The 15,068-nt window shown below is 38.5% G+C and overlaps 3 protein-coding genes across 4 annotated transcripts in view; 1 reads left to right on the top strand and 2 right to left on the bottom strand.

Annotated features, from left to right (window-relative positions):
• The window catches only part of zbtb20 (zinc finger and BTB domain containing 20), a 68,597-nt gene extending 66,021 nt beyond the window's left edge, over positions 1-2,576 (bottom strand). The window contains exons 1-2 of one of the 2 annotated variants that reach the window (XM_079872713.1): positions 2,517-2,576; positions 53-1,123 (exon numbers count right to left, since the gene is read on the bottom strand). The gene's annotated coding sequence lies outside the window, so the exon portion shown is untranslated. Of the gene's footprint in view, positions 1-52; positions 1,124-2,516 lie in introns of those variants that run through there. The other variant, XM_079872716.1, reaches the window with a different exon arrangement.
• A 235-nt stretch (positions 2,577-2,811) lies between these two features.
• On the top strand, positions 2,812-5,874 carry tex55 (testis expressed 55). The gene is made up of 4 exons (XM_079872083.1): positions 2,812-3,477; positions 3,585-3,753; positions 4,105-4,167; positions 4,907-5,874. Exons 2-4 carry the CDS (start codon positions 3,613-3,615, stop codon positions 4,961-4,963), a joined length of 261 nt encoding a protein of 86 aa, XP_079728209.1. The 5' UTR covers positions 2,812-3,477; positions 3,585-3,612; the 3' UTR covers positions 4,964-5,874.
• A 1,033-nt stretch (positions 5,875-6,907) lies between these two features.
• The window catches only part of arhgap31 (Rho GTPase activating protein 31), a 29,100-nt gene continuing 20,939 nt past the window's right edge, over positions 6,908-15,068 (bottom strand). The window contains exons 10-12 of the mRNA XM_079871776.1: positions 13,554-14,357; positions 12,821-12,957; positions 6,908-10,141 (exon numbers count right to left, since the gene is read on the bottom strand). Coding sequence (XP_079727902.1) covers positions 7,928-10,141; positions 12,821-12,957; positions 13,554-14,357 — 3,155 coding nt within the window. The 3' untranslated portion in view covers positions 6,908-7,927. The remainder of the gene's footprint in view (positions 10,142-12,820; positions 12,958-13,553; positions 14,358-15,068) is intronic.

Raw genomic sequence — 15,068 nt, 5'->3', positions numbered from 1 at the left:
AGTAGGTATAAGTACCCTCCCTCCCCCTCCCTCTCCTCTCCCTATTTCTTACCTGCTGCTTTACGGGTCTTTCTTCTCCAGTGGCTACAGCGCTTCACAGCTTTTCCCCAGGCAAGGACTGAGTTTATTAATATTGTCCCTTACTTTGTTTCATTTCTCACTTCCATCTTCTTTCATCTCATCAATAAACACACGCTGCAGCCTACCTTCGGAGAGGACATCACGCAGCTCGCTCGTGCCCTCCCATTTTTTCACTATTCGTCGAAGATTTTGGGCAGCCACGCCTTTCTACTGGCGATTGGAACAGAATGGACTTTCTTGAAGCACGTAGGTTGTGATATAAATCGTTCAACATGACTTTACCCCAATCGGTGAGCCGCACGCCCTCCCTTCCGCGCAGCGAGGAACGCTGAAACTGGCTCCATTGTGGCTCTGAAAGTGAAACTATTCTGGCTTATCCAATTGTTGTGTTTGAACCAGCATGGACACTACGCATCCTCAGTTTCTTTAATGATCGCTCACTGTACAAGTGCACTGTTTTTCGCTGAGTATTTCGGCGCGTCCCTTTTTTTGAGGAGCTTCTGCTTGATTCTTGAGCATAAAGAAGTGCATACGTTACCACGAAAATACTGCTATTTGGCGCGAATGAAACTCCCTGAAATCCATGTCCCATCCTCGATCAAAAGGCCAGTCATCCGAGAATCCCTCATGTTGATCATTTATAGATAGCCTACTTTAGATTGGTTAGGGACAGTGTCAGTAAATTTCTCCAAATTACATCTGGTCCCACATTGGATGGTGACGCTGCCCGTCAGCTCGCAGACCAACAAGCTAGATTGTTCGCCCCGTGCCTTTTACTTTATACGCATTTCTATTTTCTCATTTATTTATTTTTTAACGTCCCTAGCTGACCTCAAGGAAACGTAAGGAGAGTTGCTGACGGTATTGCTGGCCAATCAGATCGTGAAAAGTGAGACCGAGCTTTTTTGTTCCCCAATGCGTTCACAGAGTCGTTGTGACAGACACAAAATAATGCAATAGTGGTTCACGAGTCCCCCCTCCCCACGACACCCCCCAGTCTAGACAATGACAGGTGTGTGCGTGTGCGCGCGCGCGCGGTCGACTGTAGTCTAGACCAGTGGTTTTCAAACTGTGGGTCGCGACCCACTTGTGGGTCACACAGTGAGAAAAGGTGGGTCGCACAAAGGCACTTAGCTGCAGCTAAATTTACGTTACGATGAGTGAAACAAAACCAGTCCGATTAATGACCAAACGACTCTTAAGTGAGTTTTAGCGCCCGCCAAAGTGAATTTTTGTCCCGCCAAAGTCTTATTTGATCGGTGAGTAATGTAGATGAACTGCTGCGCTTGTGACAGAGTCACAGTGCATGTTTAACTGAAAGAACGTCGAGCAGAGAGAGAGAGACTCGGTTGCGCGCGCGCTCTCTTTCTCACTTCGGAGCCAGGCGAAAGTGTAAACAAGACTTCACCGTCTCCAAACTAAGCGCTGTCTTGCTCTCTCTCCCTCGCACATATTAATCAAAATAAATCGACACGGTGGTAAAAGGTCGGAAGACCAAAGTTTCATGTGGAGCATTCGGAGATTTTTTTTCCTTAATTACCGCTGGGTGTGAATTGTGCTAAATAAGTTGCCTTATCTTCTCTGAAAAGCGTTCCGGACATTCAGCTGACATAAAACAACACTTTAATTAAACGAAAAAAACTATCCAGTGATGAAATGTTTTCTGTGTTGACACAAATCTTGGATGTCCATGTCCTAACTGCTGGGATAATCACACAACGCGCACACGTCCAATTCGCGAACTAATGACTCATTTGAACGATTCATTTTAATGAATGGTTTTAAACAACTGATCTTTCCAACAGTGAACTCAGGAGACGTCTGAATCGGTGTATAATCAGTAACACTTTACAATAAGGTTCTATTTATTACAGAAATTATATAAAAAGTACAGTTTGCTTACTCAAGCTTAGGCTTTAAAATAAATAAAACCACTTGTTTTTTTTGTTTTTTTTTAAAAGCATATGACTACATTTTTCCACACAGTGCTATCAAGAATCGATAAGAGAATCGTTAAAGAATAGGATCGATAATCAGAATCGTCAGTGGCATTATTATTATTGATAAAATCTTATCATTTCCCATCCTTATGTGAAGACGGTAAAATTATAATCAAACATTAAAGAACATTCATGTTTTTTTTAATTTATTTTTTTTTATGTTTTTTTAAGAGTTAAAAGTTTAAAATATTTTGCTAACATGAGGTCTTGTCACTGTCAGTCTTTTTACATCAGTGCAAAACTAGGGTATAAAGATTAAGACCATCAGCATGCATTGATTAATCCCATGGCATGTAGCAAAAACTATTTTTTTTAAAAAATGTGCAACCAAATCATGGTGCGACCAACTGAGAAAGTTGGTAGCACCAGTGCAAGTGGGTCTTGAGATTGATTATACTTGTCTAGGTGGGTCCTCGAATGAAAAAGTTTGGGAACCCCTGGTCTAGACGAGGAATAATCAACCTTCAAGCCTAAGTGATTTTTTTTTTCATGCGCTACTATATATATCTATAGATTATATATACATATAGATTATATATATATATATATATATATATATATATATATATATATGTAGCAGAATACAATCCTTCGAACGACTGTCCTTAGTGTTATGATGTGAACAGTAATTAACGTGAATATGATGTCGGGATATTGGCAGCGATATAGGCGAATTATTTACGACGTCCCAGGTTTTGTGATGTCAAACGTCAAAAGAGGTATATTACAAACCGATACTTATATATCTTCTCTACATTCATTTGATAAAAGCTGCTCGACCTTGGCTCACGTACGTTAAGTATTTCGTCACATGTAACAATCCCTCTCCTCCATATTATTCCGCTTAGTAGGAGGTTTCCGTTGCTTGAAAGCTTTTCTTGATATTGAGTTCCCCCTTTCGGTTATAAACACGAACAGCAACGTTTCGCCGAGAGGTTCACCGGGGGACACGCACACCGTCTGCCCTACATAAAATGCACCCATTGTAGGCCGAAGTGTCAGCTGAGGACGACTAGCAACCTAGAAACAGCAGTTTAGCCCCTCCTTCCCCTTTGTCAGTCGTATTGTAAACGTTAGCCCGAGGTCTTCTGAGGTGGTTTCTTGTCCAAAAATAGATCGTAAAATTGGCATCAACTGTAAAAAGTAATATCTCGACCGTACGAACACAGTGTTTTTGCTTTTTTAACAACCCTTTTCGGGACTCCTCACGATTCAAAGGCGATGTCCCGGGGAACTGTGCCCAATGACATCATTCAAGCCTTTTGTTTACTGTTGCTAGGGGTTACAGGGTGTCATTTCCAACCGTCCTGCTCGAGATAGAAACGCGGTCTCATTTCTCTATTTAGCATAAAACAGACTAAAGACAAAAAAAGTTTGATTTTTGTTTTAAACTGAGGTAATGCATCTGATATCCTTTCTTAAAGAGTGAACGCTATCTATTTGAGTTACAATGCTACTCGGAAGTACTCTTCGCAACTTACTTTTTGTATATATCGTTTTTAGTTGACTACATTAGCATAGACTTTGTGGGATGGCAGATTCTGTTCTATCAGGAAAACTGCTTATCACCGAGAGTGCAGAGAGCATTCGTGGTTCCTCATCAGTGTTCACGGACCCTTACGAACGCTCTGTTAACTATATGGAGACTCATAATATTCTTCAGATTTTTCAGGTGAGAAAGAACAAAGCTGCAGAGCTACTGATATATTTTCTTACGAAGAAAATGGTAGACAGTGATGAATGGCTTAGCACAAAATGGCGAAGCACAATTCAGAGCTCTAACAGAAGTAAAACGGTTCGTTATGTTAAAATATTTAACGTTAGTTATGTTAAAATATTGCAGTATTTCAGTTTAATTTAATGAAACTACATATTGCATCATAAGTTCTACAGCATTAAAAGAGCTCTTACTAACAACCAATGTCATTTTAGCAGCAGAAGGCACCTTTTGATGCTTGAGACTTCCAAGACAAGCATTTAATTGTTTTGTGTTTTTCACTAAGTCTCATTTGTGCTATTTCAGGACATCACAGAGAAACTGGTTTTTGATAGACCAGATGATCCACTTCAATTCATGTTAGAACAGGTATTTGTTTGTTTATGTTTATACATATATATATATAAGTTATATATTTGTTTCAGACAATATCCAAAATCTTGACAGATTTGAGTCTTTCTAGAATGATTCTTGATATATATATATATATATATATATATATATATATATATATATATATATATATATATATATATACTGTGACTGTGTCTGGTGTGTGTTGTGTTGTGTTGTGTTGTGTTGTGTGTGTGCGCCTACATAACTATATTTTGGGGACCAATTTTTACCCAGAAATGACCAAAATCTCCTAAAACCTCCCTTTAGGGACATCCTCATTTGTAAATCTGGAATAAAAATAAAGTAATTAAAGTTTTTTTTTGAAAATGTAAAAATGCAGAAAGGTTTGTGTGATGGGTTGGTTTAGGGTTCGGGTTAGTGTTAATGTAAGGGGAGAGAATATACCGTTTTTACAGTATAAAAACCATTACATCTATGGAATTTCTCCATTTAGATAGCTAAGATAGCTCTCTCTCTGTGTGTGTGTGTGTGTGTGTGTGTGTGTGTGTGTGTGTACACGATATATGTGGTCTCATTTAAGAGACAGAGTTGTTAAATATATTGCTTGTTGTCCAGGCAATTTAACGTGGCCTTGTAAGCATGATTTAAATGTACCTTTTTCATTTTATGGATTATATTTAATTATAAAAAGTGACATTTCTGAATAGCTGTGAACCATCTGTCACAACTGACTTTACAAAAACTTTTGCAGGTGCAAATGAAGATCAAAATCCGTGATGAGTCAAGCAATACATTTGTCAAATCATAATGAATTCAAAAGCAAAGTAACAATGGCTTTGCAAGGAACTGAATCCATGTTTATACTTTTATTTATATATTTCTTTAAGTGAGGTGTGTTGGTTGCTGCAGGTCATTCGGTGACTCTGCATTGTTGTTGTTTCCAAGCAACTGTCTTCCAAATTTATCAAGTTTGTGAGTGTCTTTGACCTAAATATCAAAAAAAAAAAAATAAATGTAACTTAAGAGGAAATACTGACAGGCTTTCTCTGGATATTGGAGCCACAGAATGGATTGATTTGCATGCTGGAATTATTACTCACAATTCTCAGATTGTTACTGTAATCTGAAAAAAATTACATTTTATAAGATAGACCAACTTCTAAGTTTATACATTTTACAAAGTATTCTCCATAACATTGTAAGCCAGGCACAATCTGGCTTTTGCTCTGTACTCAAATTTCCATGATGTATTTTAGCTGCATAAATGACGGAAGTCTTTGTTTATAGTTGGCTCTTCTTACAGTGTATTTCTATAGTTATTTACATTTACTCTGGAGCAACATCTTGTGTTTCAAGACTGGTTTATTACATGCGTTCTCTTCATTTTGAAATGAAAATAAATGTCAAAATAAGTTGACAATTATATTGTCTATTTGCATTTATTGTGTATTTTTTAAACACAGCTCTAATATGTATTTAATGAGTAAACAAGAGTAGAATAAAGATGCATTTTTACCATCACATGATGTTATAAGAATTTGTTAGTGAAGTAAAAACATTGCATAGTTATTAGGTTTTATATCGATGCTTTACTGGTTCTGAAAATTACTAATTTTTCAAAAGGGTAGATAACTTTACATTTTACATATAAAAATATTGTACATTTTTTCACTGTATTCAAATATTATGAATATTAAAGATGTCCCTGGCTGGTTTATTAAACTGAATATTATTCTGCGACATAAGACTTTGGAATGTGATTCTTGTTCTTATACACTACCGTTCACAAGTTTGGGGTCAGTAAGAATTTTATATATTTATTTATTTTTTGGAAAGAATTTAAAGAAATGAATACTTTTATTCATCAAGGACACATTAAATTGATCAAAAGTGACAGTAAAGACATTTATAATGTTACAAAAGATTATATTTCAAATAAATGTTGTTCTTTTGAACTTTCTATTCATCAAAGAATCCTGAGAAATAAAATGTTTGACAGTTTCCAACAGTATTAACTGTTTTCAACACTGATAATAATCATAAATGTTTCTTGATCATCAAATCATCATACTAGAATGATTTCTGAAGGATCATGTGACACTGAAGACTGGAGTAATGATGCTGAAAATTCAGCTTTGATCACAGGAATAAATTACACTTTACTATATATTCACATAGAAAACAGCTGATTCATACTGGAATCATATTTCACAATTTGTACTGTATTTTTAATCAAATAAACAGCTTTGGTGAGCAGAAGAGACTCTTTAAAAAACATTAAAAATCTTAGCGACCCCAAACTTGTGAACGGCAGTGTATACACTATGGCCATTGTTTTATTTGAAATGTAAATTGTTACAACTTACCTTTGACATGACACAGCTTACCCCTATAGCATGAAGCAAATTGTGCCCCTGAACCACTTTATTGTACTATTTATGTAGGGTTCACTTTTCTTTGGCCCCATGTTATATTTTTTTTTTCCATTTTTGCACACATCCTGAAATATCAGACATGATTTGCTTCTATTTTTTATCATTTATATTTACCTAAAAGACAACTGCAGGTAAGTGGCAAAACTTACCCCATTCCCTTGTGTGTGTGTATATATATATATATATATATATATATATATATATATATATATATATATATATATATATATATATATATTTAAGATCTGCATTCCCTTACATTAAAAATAGAAATATGGCAGTGAAACGCTTAAGTGTATGTCACAGTGTACACAATACATGTGAAGTACTTTTATTATTTTGTTTAGAATGGAATACATACAATAAATCCAATGTGACTGAATACAAAAAGAACATATTATAAGGTTAGTGTTCTTTGGTTACAATAACTGACAACATCATCATCATGATCTTTCATCCTTGTCTGCCTCAAAATACATTTTCAAAACTTCTCTGCTCTATGGTTTATATAAAATACGGACAGCTTCTTTATATTCTTATTTTTTGAAACCTCATCACCATATTTGTTTCATACATTTCAGTTAACCAAGTAATCAGGAGATTTGAAAATATTAAAAAACTGCATATCCTACTATATCCACTAGAGAAGAGAACACAGCTAGAAGCAATGTTTGAATTATTCAAGAACATTGACCTTTAAACCTTTATCTTCAAATCATTGGACTTTTACCCCAAACATTTGTACAAAGTGATTTTTACTCTTTAGAGTACAGTTTTATATGACAAAACAAGACACTATTGAATAAATAAATGTTTGTTTCTTTGTTGATATTTTGTCAAACTATTTTAATAGTTTTATTTTCTCATTGGCTGGCATGTTGAACACCTAATTTCATCATGCAGATTTGTAGATAATTTATAAATGCTCCAACTGTAAACATAATATGATCCAATCATGATAAAGTAACAACAGACACAAAGACCTTCAGCTCCACAGGAAGGGAATTGAGTCGATTTAAACTGAGATGTGCTTGTACAGTTTGTATGTACATATACAGTAGGAGCATGCTAAGTTTCCCAGGTTTATCCTTAGGCATGTTTCAGTTTTTCTTGCAAAGATTGGAAAAAAAAAATCTGATATAAATCCTTAGCAGCAGCAGCAGCAGCATCATTTTACACAAAGCTTAATACTTACAATTCTGATTATCAAGATTAACGGCACCTTGATTTCCAAGCATCACCATGTGTTCTATAGGGTACACTGACACTCGGGCACATTTGATAAGCTAGAAGTTTGCTAGTTATCACATGATGGCCAGTAACGAGTCAGTCTTATCTCACTCAATTTGCCTGTTACTTCTGTTGTCAAATATCATTGACCTCCTTTGTGGCTGGTAAAAGCAACTGGTTGAGGTCTCAAGCCTTTGTCCACTCTTTGGCAAAGTCATTTTATTACGCAAGGTCACCCCCTCAGGGGTTTTGAGGTTTTCAGCTAGTTCTTTTGCATAGACGTCAAACGGTGAGGCTTCAGCTTTAATGGGAGATAGGACTAGTTTACCATCTTGCCCTACCGGAGGGTAGTCCATGATTGGAAAAGGGGGGCTAAACAGGATGAGACTTTGAGGTCTTGGGCGATTTCTGAAGGACGATCTCTGAAGAAGCGTTGAGCGCTCAGGTCTAGGACGATCCATAAAGGTGTCCCCATTTGCAGATCGCTTCCTTCTCAACACTGGAAGATCGGGAATGGATGTTGGTTTGAAATTCTCATTGCATGTCGCATTGTTCGTGGGCTTCTGTCTTTGAACCCCTGATGGTGCTTCACTGCTTGGCAGCTGCTCCATGTTGTCTTTGACTTTCTGGAGGGGAAGTGCAGAACCTGGTTTTCCCAACTTGCTCTTGGCAGGTTTCTTTTCAGGGGTACTCTTACTGACTTGATCAGTGCTCCCCTCAAGTAGGGCATGAGGTATGTGGCTGTACTGAACTTTTGGTGGGATAACAGGAACAGCTTTAGCTTGGCAGGTTTTGATCATGAACGCAGTGCGAACTGAAGACACGCTGACTGGTGCAGAGTTGCGTCGCATTGGTGCCTTGGAGCCACTCAGGAATAGCTCCAACTCTAGAGATGAGCTTCCATGCTTGGCTTCATGCGTCACCCATTCCTGTGCAATTGATTGCTTTGCACTTTTCAGATACTGACTGTTTGAGATGTCTCTGAAACCTTGGTGTCCTAAATCAAGGTTTAGGGAGCATGGCCTGAGTTTAGGTTTAATGTTTTCTTGACTTCTCTCCACAATGCAGAACTCGTGGGATGTCTGTCGGTGAAATCTCTGAGAGGCAGAAGAGCGCTTCTGTTTTGCTTTGCTCAAGTCTCGCAGTTCAGTGGTCTCGTCTGAATCAGTTAATGTCTTCAATATCTTGACCTGTGGAACCTCAAGTTTGTCTTCTTTGTCTCCCATCCACTTGCGGTTAGCACTGTCAAAATGCGCTGTTACATGTGCAGAGCAAGCTCCATCTGTGTCTGCATTTTTGTTTCCTGTTGGGTTTACAAAGTTTACAAGTTCACAGGATGTTATAGCAGCCTCTGTTTGAGATGATGTAATGTCAATAAGCACAGTTGGTTCTTTAGCTTCATCCTTCTTGCTGTTGCGCAACTCGTCCACTTTTGGCTTATCAAGAATTTGGCTTTGAATTGCATGACATGGCATGGGTAAGAGATCCTCAAGTTTTGGTGAGTGCAGAGGGCTTGTCACCCACTGCTTGGCAGAACACAAGTCTTCCCATGGTTCAACCTGATCCAAACCACCCAAATTACTCCCCCATGTGTCTACGTCATCTTGATGCAAAATTTCCAATGTGAAATGCTGTTCGTTCAGACAAGATGAGAGTCTTTCTAAGCTTCCCTTGATTCTTCCTGCTAAGTCAAGTTTCCTGGGTTCATCACTAACCTCCTTATTTCCTTTTTCACAAATATCCTTTGTTACTAATGGTTCTTTTGAGTCAGAGTGAAGAGCAGTCTGAATATCTGATTTTACATAACTGTTTGAACGATCTCTCGAGTCACTTTTGGAAGTGTTGTCTTTCTCCACGGGATCTGTTCTTAGTTCCTCTTCACTGCATGGCTCTGCATCTTGGAGAATATCGGTTTCCTTTAGGTGGAGAAATGGGGAAAGTTGTAGACTGGTTGTTATTATATTTTGTGACTCTAGTCTCTTGTGGTCTGTCCTGTCAAAATCATTATCCAAGTAATTCCAGCCACCATCGCATGACAACAATCTTTCAGGCAAATGCTTCATGACCGAATTAAATGTAGTAGCACCAGAATGATCAAACATTACGTTTTTGGTAAGGTCTATAAAGAGTCCCTTTGATGATGCAGTATTTGTGGGCAAACTACTTCTTCTCCGTGCTTGACCACTTAGCTTGAGACTGTCCTCGTTTCCAGTCACCTTGGTGAAGCCGGGCTTCACCTGTTCATCTAGAATATTTGTTTTAGCCTCAGTGACTGAAACTTTCTGTTGCACGCCAGACGACGACACCTCGTTGAGTACTTCCTGTCAAGCACAAAAAAACAAAAATAAGAAAAAAAGGTGAGGACTGGTTAGAGGCATTTGTTCCAGTAATATTTCTGAGGCCTCAATTATGTCTTTCTAAGATAGTGGGCTTAAAGCAGTGATCTCAAACTCAATTCCTGGAGGGCAATTGAGAACCGTCAAGGTTCTCAACCATTGAATTTCAACCATTGAAATTTTGAACTGTCAAGGTTTTGGTGGAATGGGTTTTTAATGGAGGGACAGAAATCTCTCAGGTTTCATTAAAAACCCATTCCACCAAAGCCTTGATGGATCAAAATTTCATAAAAATTCTAAACGTAATCCATATGAATTGCACTGTCTTTTGAAAAGACATGATTGCTTTATATGATGAATTGACAGATTTAATTTGTATTCACATTTAAACAAACATAAGGCACTCAAATATGGAAAATGGAACCTCAACCGTACTCGATTGATGCACAAGATCATACCTCATTGGTTCTCACACGTCAAGCAAACATTCTTGAGCATCCATTTACCCGATTTGAGTGCTTTATGTACGTTCACTGATCAGTGTTTGATGTGAATAAAAGCCTAAAGCCTAAATTAAATCTGTTCGTTGTATAAAGCCATTGTGTCTCTTCAGAAGACTTGGATTAAACCGCCCGATTCACACAGTACGTTTAGAGTGTCTTTATGAACTCTTTGAAGCATCAAAGTTTTGGTTACTTAGATTTACAATGGAAGGACAGAAATCTCTCAGGTTTCATTAAAAATATCTTAATTTATGTTGAACGAAAGTTGACGAAAGTCTTATGGGTTTGAAGCGACATACGGGTGAGTAAATGGTGACAGAATTTTCATTTTGAGGTGAACTAACCCTTTTAAAAATATAAATATAATTTAGGAGTTAAGTGAGGAAGAATGGAACAGAACAGAATAAAATAGAAAAAAAAAGTATTTGAACACCCTGCTATTTTGCAAGTTCTCCCACTTGGAAATCATGGAGGGGTCTGAAATTGTCATCGTAGGTGCATGTCCACTGTGAGAGACATAATCTAAAAAAAAAAAATCCAGAAATCACAATATATGATTTTTTAACTATTTATTTGTATGATACAGCTGCAAATAAGTATTTGAACACCTGTCTATCAGCTAGAATTCTGACCCTCAAAGACCTGTTAGTCTGCCTTTAAAATGTCCACCTCCACTCCATTTATTATCCTAAATTAGATGCACCTGTTTGATATCGTTAGCTGCATAAAGACACCTGTCCACCCCATACAATCAGTAAGAATCCAACTACTAACATGGCCAAGACCAAAGAGCTGTCCAAAGACACTAGAGACAAAATTGTACACCTCCACAAGGCTGGAAAGGGCTACGGGGAAATTGCCAAGCAGCTTGGTGAAAAAAGGTCCACTGTTGGAGCAATCATTAGAAAATGGAAGAAGCTAAACATGACTGTCAATCTCCCTCGGACTGGGGCTCCATGCAAGATCTCACCTCGTGGGGTCTCAATGATCCTAAGAAAGGTGAGAAATCAGCCCAGGACTACACGGGAGGAGCTGGTCAATGATCTGAAAAGAGCTGGGACCACCGTTTCCAAGGTTACTGTTGGTAATACACTAAGACGTCATGGTTTGAAATCATGCATGGCACGGAAGCTTCCCATGCTTAAACCAGCACATGTCAAGGCCCGTCTTAAGTTTGCCAATGACCATTTGGATGATCCAGAGGAGTCATGGGAGAAAGTCATGTGGTCAGATGAGACCAAAATAGAACTTTTTGGTCATAATTCCACTAAACGTGTTTGGAGGAAGAAGAATGATGAGTACCATCCCAAGAACACCATCCCTACTGTGAAGCATGGGGGTGGTAGCATCATGCTTTGGGGGTGTTTTTCTGCACATGGGACAGGGCGACTGCACTGTATTAAGGAGAGGATGACCGGGGCCATGTATTGCGAGATTTTGGGGAACAACCTCCTTCCCTCAGTTAGAGCATTGAAAATGGGTCGAGGCTGGGTCTTCCAACATGACAATGACCCGAAGCACACAGCCAGGATAACCAAGGAGTGGCTCTGTAAGAAGCATATCAAGGTTCTGGCGTGGCCTAGCCCATCTCCAGACCTAAACAATAGAGAATCTTTGGAGGGAGCTCAAACTCCGTGTTTCTCAGCGACAGCCCAGAAACCTGACTGATCTAGAGAAGATCTGTGTGGAGGAGTGGGCCAAAATCCCTCCTGCAGTGTGTGCAAACCTGGTGAAAAACTACAGGAAACGTTTGACCTCTGTAATTGCAAACAAAGGCTACTGTACCAAATATTAACATTGATTTTCTCAGGTGTTCAAATACTTATTTGCAGCTGTATCATACAAATAAATATTTAAAAAATCATACATTGTGATTTCTGGATATTTTTTTTTTAGATTATGTCTCTCACAGTGGACATGCACCTACGATGACAATTTCAGACCCCTCCATGATTTCTAAGTGTGAGAACTTGCAAAATAGCAGGGTGTTCAAATACTTATTTTCCTCACTGTATGTATCACTATTAGCTTTTCATCTTGGCTAGTTTTACATTTTAAATTATTTGGTCTTGTTATATACTAGTAGTACTTCAATCTTGTTAAAAACTACAGGGGTACAATTAATTCTGTTTAATTGATGTTTTATCAATTCAAATCATACCAGTTTGTCCAATTTTGTTATTTCTTGTTGTGTTGATGTAGTTTCCAGTTTTTCCCCTATTGCTTTAGTCTCAGATGACACCTGAGGTTCAAAATTCTCCACGCTGGCTATCAGCTCTCTCACTTCTGCATCCTTTCCTGAGAAAGTACAGATAATCAGTCAGGGTAGTAGAGTTGAAGGTGCAGTGTATAATTTCTGAAGCAGTAGCATCACCAAACAGAATTGCAAAAATAATGTGATTGCCAATCACTTCCCTCATCAGCCATTACAAATCTGACAGCCTAGCCCAAAACACAACATTGGTTGAGTTTTGCTGTGCTGGGCTAGTCAGGATTAAAATCCCCCCAAAAATTTAAATCTATAAATTAAAATGTAATTAATCAACTTACAAATGCAGATTTAAAATGATTCTCATTGAATTAAAATACACTTCTATTCACACACACACACGTTGTGTTTTCATGTTTTAAGGGGACTTTCCATAGACATGATTTTTATACTTTACAGCTTGTATATGCTCTCCCCTTATATTAACCCTAGCCCTAAACCTACCCATCACAGAAAACGTTCTGCGTTTTTACATTTTCAAAAAACATATTTGATTTATAATCCGTTTTCCTCTTTGGGGACCAAAAAAAGGTATATTTTGTCTGCATAATGTAGGGCATACTTGAACCACACACACACACACACACACACACACACACACACACACACACTAAAATCGTCATACTCTTTGTTGTCCCCAGAGTGATCGCATCTGTAATATCTCTTTCCCCTGTCTGATCCTCCTTCTCCATGGGGAAAGAGCTGCTGTTGCTATAGATACTGCATCCGCTGCCTCCACTGCTGTCACTAAGTGGGTGCTCTCGGTACCCAGTACTGTTGGTGTGAGCTGCTAGTCCAGTCTCCCAGTCTGTGAACGTAAAGTTCCCACTGCTGCCACTGATGTGGACAGGGAACCCAGCAGTGCCAATACTTTCCCTGCGATGGGCTTCCAGAGGTCCGGCCTCCTTGGGAGGCTTAAAGAGTCCCCCTAAACCCTTGTCCCGTTCTTTGCCAGGTGCCCTGCAGGGGGTGCTGTTAGAGTTAATAACCGCAGACACACGTAAAGGTACAGACACAGCAAACGGCTCCGAGATGTTGAGGGCCTTCCGTTGGTGCCGCGGTGAAGACTCCAGGGGAAACAGGCTGCCTGGAAAAGACGGTCTAGATGATCCATTATTGGCAGATCCAGAATACAACATCCGACGGTTTTTAGGAGATGTTGGCTGGCAGCCGCTGCGGTCGTCACCTTTGAAAACTTTCAGCTGTTCTGGAAGAGTTTTCTGCAGTGGGGATAAAGGTGGTGATGAAGAGGCATTTGATGCTCCTTCTCTTTTCTCATTCAGACATCCTCCTGAAGCATTATGAGGATCTAAGTCCGAATTTTGATCTTTTTTGTTCAGGTTGTAGTTGATATCCGAGCCCAGGGTTCGGGATTTAAGAACTGGGACGAAGATGCCATTGCTTCCTTCTGTTGGTACTTTGTCCTCATCTGAGTGGGATTGAAAAAGAGAAAACTGGTGGTGATAAAGCTACAAATATACCGCAGTCCCAAAAAGCATTTTCACACTTCAGCTACACTTAAAAAATGTTTGTATGACATAACACAATATCAAACCCATTTTTTTTATTAGAATTAATAAATAAATTGTCATAAAAAAATTGTATAGGCCTTCCATCAAAAACATCCACTTGAAACCAGTTGGTTTTTACTTGTTATATTTCAGTCATACACAGACTAATAAACAGATAAAAGCCTTCTTTGAGATATAAACCTGCCATGAGCCTATTCTGTAATACAATACATTATAACTTGCTTATAGACTATAGAGCTGGTAAGTCCCGCCCATCCGTAAAACCCCACTGGACCTCTAGGTTGAAAAATCGTCAATGCAAGTGAATGTGAGAAAATAATTATTTTCTGGTCCCGTTTGAATTGTGCCATGAATGTGAACATATGTTGTCTGTGAATTTTTTATATAATTTTTCATGTTATGAGTTTGACAGTATATTGTATGATTCTTTGGCTAGCAGTTGTGGAAAAGACAGAACGAGAAAGACTACATGTCGCCTATGTGACGTCACCCCATAACACATTTTCCCTCCACTTGTCAAATCACAGTGCTAATGCTGCGATAATCTATGGAGACAGATCGAGATGCCTGTGTGTTTTGTACCCAAATGTCACCATTCAAACCAAATA

The sequence above is a fragment of the Squalius cephalus genome (genome assembly GCF_949319135.1).
Source record: "Squalius cephalus genome assembly, chromosome: 5".
In the NCBI taxonomy this organism is placed as follows: domain Eukaryota; kingdom Metazoa; phylum Chordata; class Actinopteri; order Cypriniformes; family Leuciscidae; genus Squalius; species Squalius cephalus.
Note: the sequence above shows the minus strand (reverse complement) of the source record. Positions and strands in the feature narration are given on the sequence as shown.